The following is a 17,429-nucleotide window of genomic DNA, read 5'->3' as shown; positions in this document are numbered from 1 at the left end:
AACAAATTTTATTTGATTAAAAGTGAGTCATTTTGAACAAGACTATTCTTGTTTGCATTGCAGTTTTGCGATTATTTTTTGCTTCTAAATTGCGAAAGATAGTTGTATCAATTATAGTGATAAGATAGAACTAAACTCATATATAGTTCAACTCATATGTAGTTGGTTAATGTGATTTTCGCCATCATCGAGATGTTAACGGTGTAGTATATGGATAAAGGCTCTAAATCCTATCATTTATTTTTATAGTTAAGGTACGGGGATTGAAGCACTGCAATTTTATGGTTTTCCGAGAATAGATATGGACCTCAGTCAAGAACCAAGTGATGTAAAACGCGATCGTAAAAAAGGGTATTGGACTATTCTGGAAAGATGCATCGTCTGCGGAGTCTGCTTTAAGAGAATGCAAAATTCTTCCAATTTATGTTTTTTTATCTATGATTTGTGACATAAAAAGCAGATTATTTAAAAATTACGATAATTGTTGGTATCAGGCTCTAATTAATACGAAGTCCATTTATGCAACATATCAACCACGTTTACACAATATTTACATTATTTATCCTACATGTAATTATATTTTATATATCTCCATAAATGTTAAAGTTTCCATAAAATAAAATTATATATAAGTATAAAGCATAAAGTAAAATTTTTACGATTCATATAATTCTTTTATACAAGAAGAAATTTATATATATAAGCAATACCCAAATATATTATCAAAGTAAATTAAGGAATTAATTTTTTTTTTTATTCTGTTGGATTATTTGCGTTTGTCAACTTTATATCCGTTTATAATTCAATGATTCGTGCAATTTTATGCATTTTTCGACGTAAAAATTTTTGATGCGGAAATAGCATTGGGAAATTACAACCGTGATTCAAATCATATGTTTTTTTATATGAAACATCTATCAGGGAAAGTTTGAAATGATCGACTTTACCCTGAACTGAATTTTATAGCTAGGTTAAAGTTTGATTTTACAAACTGGATTCAGAAACTGTATGTTACGTTCATGCTAGATAACCTGTTCCGTATCAACAGTCAGTTCCAGTTACTTTGTAGTAATTTGCCTAACAGATAGCTATGGCACAACTTTTACTAGAGAATACAAATCAAGCGACCTGCATGAGTACCCATAGTTGGAAGTTTAAACTTAAGTGACTAGACACACTGGTTTGCGACGACATATCTTTCTCTTTTTGTGATGTCAAAGTTTAAATAAATTTCACATATTATAATTCTAATTTTATATTATTTATAATCCACAATTATAAATTTTGTATATAACTTATTCTGCTTATCCTATATTTTTGTGTTCAAAATTCAAACTTTATAGCATTAAAGCAAATATATTATTAATAATGTCTACGTTATTCAATTTTATCATAATTTATTGAAAATATTAATTTGTGCAATATCACGTACTAATTAATAAATAAGTATCCTAGAAATAAATGTATTTCATCGATAAAACATCACATAAAAGCATTTTATTCATTTCATTTCGCGCGGAACATATATTAATCATAGCGTTGTTTACAATGTTTTAAAGTAATTTATAATTGCCTGAGTTAAAAAATGTATGTTGAAAACTCATATAAAACTGACCATCGACATATTATATCAACATATATTCGTAATATGTGCTGCAATTAAAACATTTATTATTTAAAAATACAAGAGATAAAAATTAAAACAATTATTAACACACAAAAACTTCTCTTATTATAAAACATATATATACATATATAACATGTGTGTATACCATAAGAATATATTGCGAGTACATATGTCGATAGTCAGTTTTATATAAGTTTTCAATATATAAAGAAATTTTTAATTTACACACACATTTACAGCCAATTATAAATTACTTTATAAAAGATCTATAAGACAGCAATACTATGATTAATGTATGTCCGGCGTAAAAAAAAAGAATAAATAACATACTTCCATGATGTTTTATCGATGAATATAAAACATTTATTTCCAGGAGATACCTATTTATTAATTATTGCGCGATATCAATCGTTATATGTTTGTCTTATCAATGATAATCATCACAATTATCTCTCAATGTATCTCGCTGACAATAGAAATAAACGATAAAATTCTATGGCACTCCGTACGTGCCAATTAAGTCTAATTGATGCCTAACCCGAACAAAGGAAATGCGATGCGGAATTCCAATTCCTTCATTTCAATCGACAGAAAAGTTTAAAGCAACAGCCTCAGAACAGAGCAAACGTGGTTCGCAAAATTGGCCTCATCGGTCACTAGAGAAGCGTGGAACAGCGTAGTTCCCTCTGCCATTCTCATTTGCGGTTGTCGGTCCACTGCCATTCCACCGCCCTCGCAACCGCTTTCGTCCTTTACACCTTCGTATATTTCGTTCTAGCAACATCACGTTACATTGTAAGTCTTCTCTGAACGGCCGTAAGATGCATAGTGATTGATTGTATGGTGCCTTGCTACCATACTGAAACTATTGAAAGCGGTCGGAACGAGCGTTGGAATCCAGTAATTCTCGATTCTCACGCAATGTTCCGATTAGAACATATTATTATAATAGACGATGTAATTATATCAAAAAATTTCAAGGTTTGTGTACAACATTTTAAATTTCAGATACAAATAAATATTCTTCCAAATGAATAAATTATTATAATTATATAAAAAAATTCAACGTTTGTATCCAACATTTTAGATTCCAGTTTAATCAATTTGACATTATCAAATGTCTCTTACTTTTCAATTAGTATACATATAGCATAAATATTCTGCCAAATAAATAAATTGTTATAATTATATAAAAAATTGTATAGAAATATTTCAGCGTTTATGCCCAACATTCTAGATTTTAGATCAATCAATTCAATATTATCAAATGTCTCTTACTTTCAATTATAATATATATATAAAACGTAAACATATCCTTTCTCAAATAAATAAATTATTATTTACAAATGCTCAAATATATTACTGATGATAATATCTCAATTATTGTTCAAAAATTCAACATGCTTAAATCTTTGTATAACAAGTGAGTTATTATCATCAATATTTATCTCAAAAAAATATAAATCTAAAAAATGATATTTTTTATGCTTTTATATTTGTTGTAGTAAAAAATTTGCAATTTATAATGTAATATTTCTCTCTCTAAAATATTAAATATGTAAAAATATCATATATAATATTTCAAATTTTTGTTACACGTATTAATTTTTATAATAATGAATATATTGTGATGGAACGCGAAATTTCTCTTTTATTCACGCAATGAAATTCAATCGACAAAAACAATAGTGTTCAATACATTATGATGCATAGCTTCTCAAATTTGTAAATCAAGTTAAAGGTCAATGTGTGCCAATTATGAGAAGCTACCTAAATCTCCCTTGAGAGCTTTTCTCGCTGTAAAGAGAAACGTGAGTACCATCATTAGCAAAATAGACAAGAAAATGTTGAAAAGTGATTCGCATAATTATGTTTTATTAGTCCATATGAGAATACACGAAGAATCTGAGAGATTGTAAATTTTGATTGATAATAAATTTAATATGATTTATTCTATATCCATATATTTGTTATAGTTTTTTTTTTTTAAATATATACTCTTTAATGTACAAAAAATATGTCTATTAAATTAACTTTTGATAAAATCAATATTATTTAATAAGAGAAAATAAAATCGTCTTTTTTATGCTTTATAATAACATAAAAGTAAAAATAAATCCATTTTAATTTAGTTATTTCTATGTATTCAAGATGTATAATAAGATTGAACTGTAAACATATTTGTAATTATATAACTTTTTACAGCTTTGTAATCGTAGCAAAACTATCCGTGTAACAAAAATAATCAAATATAATTAGCATCAATTGTAGTTTTATGATGCTATAGTAAGCTCATTTTGACTAAAGCTTGGCAATATTTTATGCACATTTTAAAAGCGAAATAAAAGTAATATTGCACTTACCAATCGGAGCCTCGATGTTATGACACTTTCAGCAAAGCAAATTATCAAATCTTGTATTACCTGAGGTCCATTTGCTGATTCCAAAGACGAAAATTAATGATGTTACTGCTCAGCGGTGATGTTGGATCAGTCCATTTTTTCCCGCGTATGCAACAAGCGGGGGCGTCATTGCACTATCTAATTGAAATAAAGAAAAACACATTTATTTTTTGTTTATTCCATTTCTCAAAGTTATTTTATATGTTATATAAATGTAAAATACAAAATAATATTAATATTAATTTATCTACTTACTTTAATTACTTTATTATACCGTCTTCTTCGTCCGCTGAAAATCCAGACCGCCAAAATGTTCGTTGCATGTCGTATACTGTGAATACAGCTTGTATTCTTTGCCGCGCATGCGCAAAAAGATAGTCCACATCAGAATATCAATGGTCGTGCGATTATTGGCTTTACAGAACGAGACCAATTTCAAGCCGTGCATACGTCATACGTAGTACGTAGAGAAGTGGTATTTATAACCTTAACAGAGAGAGAAAGAGAGGTTATATTGTGAAAATATAAATTATCTTTATATAAAATTGTAGATTATTCGCATTCAGTGAATGAAGTAAAATTAGAGAAATGTCGTATTTAACGAGAAAGGAAGTAGATGAAATAAAACCACAGATCGAGAAAACGGTTCATAAATTTCTTGGCTTCAGTGAACCAGCAATTGTTACTACTGCTATTAATTGTATCACTTCTGGCTATGATAAACGTAAAACAGCAGGTTAGTAGTAGAGAATAAAATATCAATCTACATCCTTTACAATTTTTAACATTAGCACTTACAACAAATAATATATGCTATATTAATATATTGTTATATTAAATATATATAATTTTGTTTCTTTTTTAATATAGATAAATTATCAGCCTTGTTAGAAGACAAAAAAGCTTCTAAATTAACAGAAAAAATATTTACAATTTATGATGACACTAAAGCAGCTCAGAAGAACAAGAAGCGGCCGCATTCGGAAGATAAAGATAAAGACAAAGATGCGAAGAAATCAAGATTTAAAGATGATGAAGCAAAAAATGAGAAAACTGTAGAAACTCAGCTTTCTGCAGATAAGGTATTAATTTTATTTGGTGAAATATTTTAAATGCTAATCTAATAATTTTATTTTCTATATATATTTTATATATTTTTAGATAAGGCAAATGATGGCTAATGCGCAAAGAGAAATAGAAGAAAGAAAAAGAGCTTTAAAGGCAATAAAGCAGGAAGATGTTGTTGGAAAGCCATTATTTAAAGGACGAGATACATTACCCACAGTAGGAAGCATGTACAATCAAGGCCTATTGAGTAAAACAGATTCAGATAAAGCACGAAAAATAGCTGCATTGCAAGCACAGATCAGAAATAAATTAAGTTCGGGATTACTTGCTAATATTAATGTACCAGATAAACCAACTCCTTTAATTTTGGATGAATCTGGTAGAACAGTAGACATAACTGGCAAAGAAGTACAACTTACTCAAGTAGTGCCTACTTTAAAAGCTAATATACGTGCGAAGAAAAGAGAAGAATTTAAAGCTCAATTACAAGAATCAAAAGGTCCAGAGGAAATACAAGATACTCAATTTTTTGATGGTAGAATAGGAGTAAAGCCAGCGATGCGTGGTAAACGTGCATTGAAGTTTCATGAACCAGGAAAATTTCAGCAATTGGCAGAGAGAATACGCATGAAGACACAATTAGAGAAATTGCAAAATGAAATCAGTCAAATCGCTAGAAAAACGGGGATTAGTTCAGCAACTAAATTAGCTCTAATTGCACCTAAAACTGAAGCTCTCTCTGAAGATGTGCCTAACGTAGAATGGTGGGATTCTGTTATATTAACTAGTGGATATCCTAATGAGAACGAGCCCACGACAATCAAAACTTCGGCTATTACAAATTTAGTTGAGCATCCAGCACAAATGCGACCTCCAAGTATATATATGTTCATTTTATTTTTATTTTATTGATATATTTTTTTATACTATATAATTAAAATTATTTTTGTTAAATCTTACAGCGGATCCTTTGAAACCAATATATATGCCTGTATTTCTTACAAAAAAGGAACGTAAAAAATTAAGAAGACAAAATAGGCGAGAGACATGGAAGGAAGAGCAGGAAAAGATTCGATTGGGTCTAGAACCACCACCAGAGCCAAAGTTGCGAATCTCTAATCTCATGCGAGTTTTAGGAACCGAAGCTGTACAAGATCCTACAAAAATAGAAGCTCATGTTCGCCAACAGATGGCTAAGAGATTAAAGGCTCATGAGGATGCGAATGCAGCACGCAGACTCACTGCTGATCAACGTCGCGAAAAAAAGGCGAGAAAACTTAAAGAAGACACTAGTCTTGGCGTTCATGTTGCTGTATACAGGTAATGTATGTTTATAATTTTATTGTGTGTGTGTGTGTGTGTGTGTGTGCGCGTGTGCGTGTGCGTGTGTGTGTGTGTGTGTATTGATTTATATAATATAAGATAAACATATCTTTACAGAATACGCGATCTTATCAATAATGCCTCAAAGAAATTCAAAGTGGAGACTAACGCGAAACAGCTCTATCTTACTGGTTGCGTAATGTTGTTCCGAGACTGTAATGTTGTTGTAGTGGAAGGTGGAACAAAACAACAAGCTAAGTATAAACGACTGATGATGCATCGTATTAAGTGGGAAGAGGATATAGTGAAGGATAATGATGGTAATGATGTACCGAACAGATGTGTTCTTGTTTGGGAGGGTACAAGTAAGCAGCGACATTTCGGAGAAATTAAGTTTAAAGTGTGCCCAATTGAAAAAATGGCTCGAGAGCACTTCAAAAAGCATCAAGTGGAGCATTATTGGGATTTAGCTTACAGTGGGGCAGTTCTTGATAATACAGATGAAGTACGCTCTTAAAATATATTGTAAATTAAATTACTCTTGTAAATTAATTAATTAATTAATACGCAAGCAAAGCTAATATGCAGATTAAATAATAAATAAGTTCTGTACTTAATAAAATTATTAAGTTCTGAACTATATTAAAATTAATTAAAATTATGATAAAAAATAAAAGATGTAATCATGATAAATTGAACATAAATAAAAGTTCACTGCTTCTGAGGAGATCTATTTTTATTTGCAGTAATTCAGTATAATCTAATCTCTATACCGTAACGATGAAAAATAAAGCGATCTTAGGAACTACTTTTATATTACTATATTTTGTCTTTTATCTTACTATATTTTGCTGTCAAATTATACTATTATATGCGAGTATGCTTATTTTCTTATTTATTTTTAATTTCTGTATAAATAAATCTTGAAATAAATTTTGCTAGAAGCATATAATCGTTTCGCTTTATTCTACACGCGACGTACTCTCATGATTTATTATTGATGATGATCTTGTTGACACAGGAGGACAATAGAGACGAAGTAATAGGTGGATAATCGTTTGCGATTATATATTTGAATGAATCACAAACATCTTAAGGAATTCTAATCCGCAAATGACATTGTAGTCAAGCCCATCAAGTGCATTAATTAATAGGCGCTGCGATGCTTATTGTTATAGCATTATGCAAACGAATACGCGCGATCCACGCATACCGCGTTGCAAGCACAAAGGTGCGAATGGAGTGTGTATTAGACCTTGAAACAATATCGCGATTTCCAATAACGTAGCTGTAGGAAAGGCGAATCTTAGCTTCGCTCATAGTATTAATCCCACAACTGCAGCCGGTGCAATGATGTACTTTTACTAGTTGCATACATATTATACTTCGATACCTCGTGCACCATTGACACTATGCGTTGCTGCGATCCTGGCTGGACCCCACTCCGGAGTAAGCCATACAGAGTACACTCGAGTTTTACTTTCGTTCGAGCATCGCTCTCAGTTCAGAATTACCGCTGTGCGTTCTCGCGCAAACCGCTCTCGCGTGTGCGATTCTTGTGAAATCTTTTCAGGCAGATGAATGCCATCGCATATTAACTACGTGAATGAGATCCGTACATTACGAAGATATCACACGCATTATCTCCAAAAAAATGATTCCTGCTAGAAGCATCGCCACAAGTGGTTTGCTCATCTTTGTATCACGGTGAGTATTTTTAATCGTATTCTAAATTCTAACAAATACAATTAATACTATTTATTTTTTTAATTTGTATTAATTTGATATAAAATGATGAATTATGATTTAATAACATTTGGTAACATTTGAAATAATGTATGTGTGTGTGTGTGTGTATAACAAAATTATAATTAGAAATTTATATATATATAATTAAAAACAGATAATTTATAATAATAAAGAAAAATATATATTCTTTGGAAATTCGAATAAATTTGTTAATTACGTGAGTGATCAAAAATTATTAAGAAGAGCGAGAATCTCTCTCGAGAATTAAGAGAATTAAAAATTATGCGCGAAAAATTTAAAATTCAGTCATTAATATCCATCTGTGAGTTGTATATATTAATGTTTCGTAACCAGTCAATAACAGCTCATTATTATTAAAAAAAAACAATACTTACATAACTGAATATTTTCCTAGTATAAGTTTCATAAGATTATTATTTGTTTCAAAACCAAGGGTTGATTAAGCGCGCGGGATGTTACATATCGAGTAATTAGCTCAAACGTTCTATCCCAACGATCGTAAACAGTGAAACAGCAACGTTATGAAACTTTGCGAATGAGAATGTCTTGGCGTCTTTGGTCTTATGTCTTGGCATAATGATTTGTATTCACGAAGTCAGATACGTTTCTCTTACCTCATTATTTCATCAAAGGTTAACAATTAAGTTATACAGAACTGTTCAAGTCAACAATTGATACGCAATGTCATCGTGTGAGCGGCACGAAACTAATTGTTTTATAATTATTGTAATTATATAGCTAATATATACTATGTCCGTACAGTTTTACATTGCATACTTTTACTCTGCGTACGTAATACAATATATCTAGATTACAATTTTATACAATTATCTGATAATTATATATTATTTGAAGGTAATTATGTGTGAAGATTAAGAACATCAATCATGATTTTCACATTTTAAGGAAATGAGAGAGTGTACATGGTATCCAAAGCTTACCATGCAATCTAAATATATATATATATCAGTGACAATAGTATAATATCTGACCAAACATTAACGAATACCGCAAATAATATTTTCGTGATTATCGATGTACATTAAATCGAGATATTTAAAGACTTTGATAAATTGGTCTGCAAACTTAACGTAAAAGAATAAGAAATTTTTTTAATCTGATTTCACATATAAAAACTTTTAAGTTTCAATAATTAAAAACTTGAGTAATAAGAGAAGTAGCATTTAATGATTTCTCCCTTTTTCTCTTTTTTTTTTTTAATGTATGTATAGCTGATTATTATGAAAAGAATATATTATGCCAGTAATGCTGTAATGCGATGTAATTGTACGTAATTTATCTTGCCGTTTCTATCGATTTTTCAGTCACCGCAAATCTTCCTCACGCTCATAAAATACATGCTCGTGTTCCAATAAGATCAAAGTTCCGGGTCGATAAGGAGATTAACAGTGCAGAGATAATCGGTTGAGAGTGATCGATCCGCGTGTGCCAAAGTGATTGTTCCCATCGATTCACGCTAGTCATGGGAATAAAGAAGATTACGTAAAGCAACATACAAAAGAATCAGGAAAGATCTTAAATGTCAGCTCCATTCGACCTTCTCCTGAGGTCGTTTAGATCTATTTCGACCTTATGTTACATCGTAAAAAATGACATAGTCCCAATCCAGAACCGGTATTAGATGCCCGAGTTGATGAATGAATTTGTTACGGTTAACGCAACTAAGAACAATATTTCTAATGTAACAAGATGAAACGCCATCAAATAAACAAGGTCTCTGGCAATTCATTACGATGGTGTGATAAATTACGAAATTACGTGTTTATGTTCTATTTAATATCAGTTTGACTGCCACAATCAAATTATGCGAAATTTCTCTTGTTCCTAAATCCCCTGCTATAAATTCGACAATGTTATGTATATACACATTTCATCTTTTAATTTTACCGAGATTTATATATCTTTAACATGGTTAAAATATATATAATATGTAACATTTTACTAATGGGAAGATAAATCAAGTCTGGTGGTATAACGTGGTCTTAAAATTTGCGCGAGTTTGCAGCAGATAAAGTAGTAAATATGCTTTTGTTGACATTCATTTTAATCCTTTTGCAATGCGGATACACAAGCGCACGATCATCTTTACGATGTACAACCCTATAATTATGTTTCCAATGATTGTATCGCATCATTGGTAAATTAGATAATACTGCAATCATTGAAGCTGCATAACGATTATTGGGTAACAATGCGGTTGTATTATATGGGATATAAGTGCATTCTCATATAAGAGCGCATCTCGATTCGAAAGCGTTCACCGCGACGGCACTCGTTGGCACTAAGCTATGCATAGATAAGTGGGTGTTTTCTATCTTTAGATTCTTTACCGATTCACAGATTCCTCGCTCTAATGACACTTGCCGGAGCTACGACCTTGCCACCCAGGATGCTGCAGGATCTAGGTAAGCGTACAAACCTCTCTATGGAGAGATATAGCCAAGCGGAACGGACGATCATGAACTCGCAGACGCATCTCAGCCGGAACTCGCCATCCTGGTTCTTTGGCGCATCTCACAAGATGACCGAAGGCGCTCAAAATCTCTCGAGAAAAGCTCTACAAATCGAGACGATGGCGGTGATGCTCGTAGAAGCGTTTAATATGTCATCGGAACAGGCGTCCTTGTTACTGCCGACAGTGGCAGCCATCCTTTGTCCCGATTCGCCCAGCTTCCTACGAGTGATGTCTGAGTGTAAGAAGACGGATACCCGTTACAGGACACACACGGGTCGATGCAACAACCCGTTGCATCCGACTTGGGGAGCTGCATTGGAGGCTTACGTAAGATTTTTACCACCAGAGTACGAGGATGGTGTTTCCCTGCCCCGCACGAAGCTACCTAGTGCCAGGGAAGTTTCCTCGAAAATACATTCCGGTGGATTGGACCTCAAGCATCCTCATTTAATGGCGCTCACCGCGCTTTTTGGTCAATTCCTTGCTCACGATTTAGCACATACACCCAGAATGGAACTACCGGATGGCACTAGGCTCAAGTGTTGCAATGTTGATTACGAGAATTTTCATCCAGAATGCTTCCCGATCCGCGCGGAGCAGCCAGTCGGTTGTATGGAATATTCGAGATCGGCACCGCATCCAGGAAATTCGTTACACGTAATTGAATATAATTTCTTATATTTGAGAAATCTCTTAGAAATATCAATCCCTGTGATTTATTCACTTTATTGTGTAAGAACTTTGAGAGATCCAATATCTTTTAAGATATACGCAAGAATTATCATCATTATTAGCTTGAAAGAGCGCGTGCTAATAGTATTTTAGCTATTCAAAAACCGAATATAAATATTCTTTATCATAAAGATAATAAAGGAAAAAATAGAAAAGTAAGAGCTTTGTCATTATAGATTGTAATTATATATTATATATATATATATATATGGTATATGTGTGTGTAGAAATGCTTTCTGAAATTTATATTATCTTTTCTCAAACAAAAATTAGATTTTCCAGAGAATATTATTTCTAATTTGTGTGAAGAAATAGCATCGCATTTTTAAAATCTTGATACAGTTAATAGAATATTAATAATCTTATACAATTTAGAATTTCTGATATATTTCAAAGAGAATTCTAACGATTAAACAGGGAATAAGTCTTATGTGTACGTTAGATATCATTTAATTCAGGGTTGCAAATTGGGTTCGCGACAACAGACCAACCAGGCGTCTTCCTATCTGGATCTATCACCGCTTTACGGTAGTTCCGAAGAGACGGCTAAGGCCTTACGATCAGGCAAGGGCGGTTTGCTAAATACACAGAGGAAGAATTTGCCGATGGCTTCGCCAAGATACGAGAGTTGTCGAAGCGCAAGTAAAGCATTCCCGTGTTTCTTTAGCGGCGATTCCAGAGTAAACGAAAATCCAGGTCTTACTTTGATGTACGTGTTATTCTTACGGGAGCACAACCGGATAGCTGCAAAACTTGAACGGTTCAATCCTCACTGGGACGACGAAAAACTATATCAGGAAGCAAGAAGGATTGTTATCGCCGAATTACAACATATAACTTATAACGAATTTCTACCTGTCATTTTCGGAGAGCGTGCCCTCGACAAGTATGTAATGCTTTCTAAATTATATACTCCATTTATATAAAATGCGAATATAATTCGATAAAAATTTCTGTAAATAAAAGTCAATATAGATAATATATAACATTTATTTAAATATTTAGAGCAAAACTAAAAAAATTATACGTTAATTATTGTTGGATCGATGCATTTTACCCTTGTATATTGGAAGCTGTATTAGAATCATATTTCTCGATAATTATAATAGCTTGATGCAATTTTATGAAAAAATCTATCGTTTCCAATATCTAATGCATTATTATTTGATAAATTGAATTAACATTATATTCTGATTGCTCTATTTAGCGTCCAATATAACTTTTTGTAAAAAAAAAAGATTATTACAAGATGAACCAATTGCAACAGATTGATATATATATATATATATATATATATATATATATATATATATATATATATATATATATATATATATACAATGGATGATGATCAAATTTAATCACATTTAATTTATGAAAGCATGATTCCATTTTTAACGTGTGTTAATGGGTGTGTATGTATTAAGTTCTATTTTATATAGCATATCAAATTCTTCTAATGCGTTATCTTTTCTATTGTTTGCAATTTTTAATATATCCATAAACTATTAATTATTATTTTTTTAGCTCATTCAGATTAGTGCCTTTTCTAAATCAATTTACCAAATAATGTACCACGATTGTAATTTTTAATCGATTAAGCACTTTACTGATAAAAAAGTTGTGTATCTCGATAAGTTCATTATAATTAATCAAGATAATTAATCAAGAAGGAATCCTTCACAAATAACACAAAATGCATCATATAAGAGAAAACATGACGCAACGAGATTACATCACGATACATCGACCCCCGCAATTTTCAAGACGCAACTCACACCCATATACGGTATCGCGTTTGTTATCTTTCGTTTTGTTACGTATGCGAAGATTCAACTTACGCTTGACGCAGCGGGGTTACTTCCGTGGCTATGATAGCCGCGTGGATGCGACGCTTTCGAATTCGGCGGCGTCGGCTGGGCTATCCTTTGTCGCCGCGCTGACCCCGAAGACTCTAGACTTGGTTGACTCACGATCATCGCTGAAGTCTGGCGAAAGATCATTATTATCGGCCTTTTATTCACCACAGGAATTCTACGAGGCTGGCGCGATCGATCGGTTGATCGTCGGAGCTACAGGTCAGTTGAAATTACTCGATATAATCGAAACGCCAGTGTGATCTGAAATTTTATCGTATGATATTAAAATATAAGAAATATAAAGAATAAATTGAGAAAACAGTTATATATTCTAACTAAATATTCGGAAAAAATGCTAATAGACGAATTTTATGAAATATTTCAATCGTATGATTAATTTATCGTGCATTTATAATCGATAATCGAATATCATGATATGGAAAATTTGAAATAGAAGATTCACGTAGCAGATTCATTTTTTAAATTGCATTTTATTATCATAATATCTAAGATTTCATCCTTATCATCTATAAATAATTATTTATAAATTAGAATTATATCTAATGTCCACATTTTATTTTTTAAATTCAAATATTCTGAAGGAAAAATGCATCCGCGTTATGTATTTAGTATTCCACGATAGTGAAATATTTGTACATTCTAATCAAGCGGGGATTCTCGTTGCATTACAGTTGCATTATAGTTTATAACGATAGGAATGTCGTTGTCTCAAATAAATTAACTATAATTATTATTGTCATACATCACGTGCACATGCATGCTTCTCTAGAATTATCATAAAATTGACTTGACTCTTTATTAAACATTCTTACCTTTCACTTTTTCTCGAAACGGTAACATTATGCTTTAATGAGAATATCGTGAAAAAGAAATGCTCGCGAAAGAAAAATTCCCGAATGACAATTGTATTGTTGTTTTAGAAGAATATCATCATAGATTATGACAAAAGATTATCATTTACAATACTTTATTCTAAAATCGAGGTCAAACGTTATCTAATGAAAGTGAGTTGTGCGAACGAAAGACTTGGAGAATCTTCGACACGACGATTTTACAAAAGTTTACAGAATATATACTTCTCCTTCTCCTTCTCGTCTTCGTGCACGAACAATAGTACGCACAAACTTTTTAATTACATAGCGGAAAAGAGTGTAACACATCAGTGAAAGGCACATTGCAATCACAATGATGCCTTTTGCGAAATTTTACGAGCGCGCGTGATTCAAGAAATTCAATATAAAAAGATAATATTAAACTTTTTTTGTACACGTCTTAGACCTCTGCTCAATCACCATTTGGGAACAATTGGAAATAAAAAGAGAAAAGAGAAAAAGTTTGTTTTACTGCCTGAAATTTTATATCTCGCAAAACTATTTCGTAGAACAATTCTACTCTTATACGATCTAAAAAATTTTTTAGTGCTCACACACTTTTCTCGAAACTGGTACATAAAAAAAGAAAGAAAAAGAATATTATAATATATGTATAATTTTCATAATTTATGATAATGTCGATAAAGGACTATGATTCATGTAATCGTAATGTAATAATATTGAAAATAATAAAAAAATAAATAATTTTTGAGCAAATTAAATACTGTTGCATTCAGATGTTGTATCAGATATCAGATCTTATGATTTTTGTTCCTTGAATTCGCGCGCGTTTAAATTTTTAGAGAAAAAGTAAATATTTTGCACATTTATCATTATAAATTTATTAAAATTTACTATCACACGATATACACATTGGTCCCATGAGAACTTGGTTTTAATGACGATCTAGGATGCAAGATCTAATTTCCGCGACAGCGGGACATTCTAGGAAGCCTCTGCCTCCGGGCTTGAACGAAATACTCTTGGAACGATATTTCCACGACGGGAAAACCAACGATGTAGCCGTGGATTACGCCGCGCAGATTATACAACAGGGAAGAGATCATGGCTTGCCGTCTTATGCCAAATGGCGAAGCTTCTGTGATTTGCCGAATCTTATTGATTTTTACGATCTTAAAGACACAATGGCTAAAGATACTATCGAGAGACTTCGAAAAGTCTACAAGTAAGATGAAATATAGGGTGAGATATAGTAATACAGATTACTATATTTTTAAATTTCCACGTCTATACAATTGCGATTTAAAATGAGCCAATTATTAGATCCTATAATATAACTGTTTATGATAAACATTATTCTGAAGCGATCTTTAAAATATTTTACAAATTTTCTTATATCTTAATAATCTATTTCTATTTAATTTATAGAGGTGTACAGGATATAGATCTAGTAACTGGAGCACTTTCGGAAGCACCGATAGCTGATTCTGTTCTCGGACCGACATTTCTTTGCTTATTAGGGCGAACATTTCGGAATATCCGTTTAGGTAAATGTAGTTTAGTTTTAGCTTACTATGTACTTTTTTTGAATGCCGCAAACTTGAAAAGCCCATTTAATATTTTATCATCTCACAATTTTTTTATGCAGGTGATAGATATTGGTACGAAAATGGGAATACTCCTGGTTCATTTACGATAAAACAGTTGGAAGAAATACGAAAAAATACAATGGCGCAAATTTTATGTTATAATGGTGATAGATTACAATGGATGCAACCGAGAGCTTTCATCCTAAAAGATCCTTTCTTGTAACTATTACCAATTTTTAAATATCGTACATTTTTAACAAGTTTATAAACTGATTATGATACAAAGATTGTAATATAATTGATTCTAGCGACGTATTCTAAGCAATATATTTAATTATATTCTTTTTATGTTTCAGGAATGATATGACAAATTGTACAATCCATGTAAAAGGAACCATGGATTTTGCAGCTTGGAAGGAAAGGACAAATGCGGTTTAAATCTTATCAAATTTTAACATTGCTCATATTAAACAACATTGTTCCTGATTATATTAGAAATTGCATGTTTAATTAAAATCAGCGACATCTTATTACTATCATATTTAAAAATTCCGTTATCGCAAGAAAACTCTAATTATTATATATTTGTTGACTTAGATTTAAAAATTTTTTTATCATAACTAATCAGAAAGTTACTAATTTAATTTCGAATCTAATTAGAGAAAAATTTCATTAAATATATAAGATTTTGCTATAGAAAGAAATATATAATAGTTAGAAAAAATAGTTCATATAATCGTTGATAGAAATTTAATTAAGTTTATAACAAGTGTTGATAGTTTTAATATCTTACGTAACAAAAAAAAGAAAACTCTTTATAATGATCTCCATTTCATTTCTAATATACACGCATTTGTTAATACACATTTTGTCGTATTGCTCGTTATAATCTTATTGAAAATTATCATTGTTATCCCAGTTTCGATGAAATTATATTCGACGAATAATAAAATGTATATAATTCAGAAGAGCGAACATTTTGATCGATTAAATCGAGAATTTTTTTATAATATACTTATATTTCGATTGAATTTAATCTTAAGATTTTTAACTTATTTTAACTTCAATGTGTGTATATTGCTGTCTTCCTCCTCTCCCTCATCATCGCCAAATAAAATTAAAATTCAACGTAACACATTTTTATGATATAATTTATACATTTACAATGAATATTATATATTAATAATGCACATTTTATATTGTAGGAAATAAAAATTCGAGTTGCCATTTTTTAAATATATATAGGATGCGGAGGTTAAATTTTGTCCTGATTTTTTTCCGTTATATTTATATTCATTAGTTAACATTATTCATACTGATAAATATAAATAAATACTATTAAAGAGATAATATTCTATCACGGTAGATGATTATTCACTTACATGCGTATTTACGGCAATTTTGTTGTTTGATTACAGATTATACACCGAGACAAAATCAACGCTCGATTCAATGGGTCGAACCATTTTAAAATCCGGAAATTCTATATCGATATAGAGTCCCGGCTATCGAATATTTTTCATCTATATTTCCGACTTACCTCGCAAGCGTTTAATATAGAAGCCGTCGCAGAATATTCGCGTTGTTTCGCGAAAAGTAGTCATGACTTATTTTGATAATTATCTCGATGAGTAATTCTCCTCGATAGAATCCGGTAGAACATTCCGGATGTTACGCAAGTCACGAGAGAGGAAAGATAACTTGGGATAGTTGTACGCGATTGCTATTG

General features: G+C 31.4%; 2 protein-coding genes and 2 long non-coding RNA genes across 6 annotated transcripts; 2 read left to right on the top strand and 2 right to left on the bottom strand.

The window, feature by feature from the left end:
- Positions 1-3,867: 3,867 nt before the first annotated feature.
- Positions 3,868-17,335, bottom strand: LOC138943600 (uncharacterized). Its single transcript, XR_011448508.1, has 4 exons — positions 17,241-17,335; positions 13,240-13,518; positions 4,285-4,515; positions 3,868-4,167 (listed from the first exon to the last, which is right to left on the bottom strand). It is a non-coding gene; the product is annotated as an uncharacterized lncRNA (long non-coding RNA).
- Positions 4,470-7,224, top strand: Prp3 (pre-mRNA processing factor 3). 2 transcript variants are annotated; one of them, XM_070314569.1, is made up of 6 exons: positions 4,475-4,489; positions 4,581-4,765; positions 4,900-5,111; positions 5,191-5,974; positions 6,060-6,417; positions 6,538-7,224. In XM_070314569.1, the coding sequence occupies exons 2-6, from the start codon at positions 4,618-4,620 to the stop codon at positions 6,935-6,937; spliced, it is 1,902 nt and encodes a 633-aa protein (XP_070170670.1). In that variant the 5' UTR covers positions 4,475-4,489; positions 4,581-4,617; the 3' UTR covers positions 6,938-7,224. The 2 variants fall into 2 exon arrangements, with proteins under 2 accessions (XP_070170669.1, XP_070170670.1); XM_070314568.1 differs by having other exon boundaries at positions 4,470-4,765.
- LOC138943596 (peroxidasin homolog pxn-2) lies at positions 7,737-16,625 on the top strand. 2 transcript variants are annotated; one of them, XM_070314565.1, is made up of 8 exons: positions 7,746-8,127; positions 10,552-11,323; positions 11,857-12,284; positions 13,229-13,476; positions 15,087-15,336; positions 15,540-15,658; positions 15,760-15,919; positions 16,057-16,625. In XM_070314565.1, exons 1-8 carry the CDS (start codon positions 8,027-8,029, stop codon positions 16,136-16,138), a joined length of 2,160 nt encoding a protein of 719 aa, XP_070170666.1. In that variant the 5' UTR covers positions 7,746-8,026; the 3' UTR covers positions 16,139-16,625. The 2 variants fall into 2 exon arrangements, with proteins under 2 accessions (XP_070170667.1, XP_070170666.1); XM_070314566.1 differs by lacking the exons at positions 15,760-15,919; positions 16,057-16,625 and having other exon boundaries at positions 7,737-8,127; positions 15,087-15,353; positions 15,540-15,629.
- On the bottom strand, positions 9,391-11,487 carry LOC138943601 (uncharacterized). The gene is made up of 3 exons (XR_011448509.1): positions 10,994-11,487; positions 10,631-10,885; positions 9,391-9,667 (listed from the first exon to the last, which is right to left on the bottom strand). It is a non-coding gene; the product is annotated as an uncharacterized lncRNA (long non-coding RNA).
- Positions 17,336-17,429: the final 94 nt, after the last annotated feature.

This window comes from Polyergus mexicanus, unplaced genomic scaffold (assembly GCF_030449975.1).
Source record: "Polyergus mexicanus isolate NDT 795.1 unplaced genomic scaffold, iyPolMexi1.0 SCAF_27, whole genome shotgun sequence".
Taxonomy (NCBI): domain Eukaryota; kingdom Metazoa; phylum Arthropoda; class Insecta; order Hymenoptera; family Formicidae; genus Polyergus; species Polyergus mexicanus.
The sequence above is the reverse complement of the archived record's forward strand: the minus strand, read 5'-3'. Positions and strand labels throughout refer to the sequence as shown.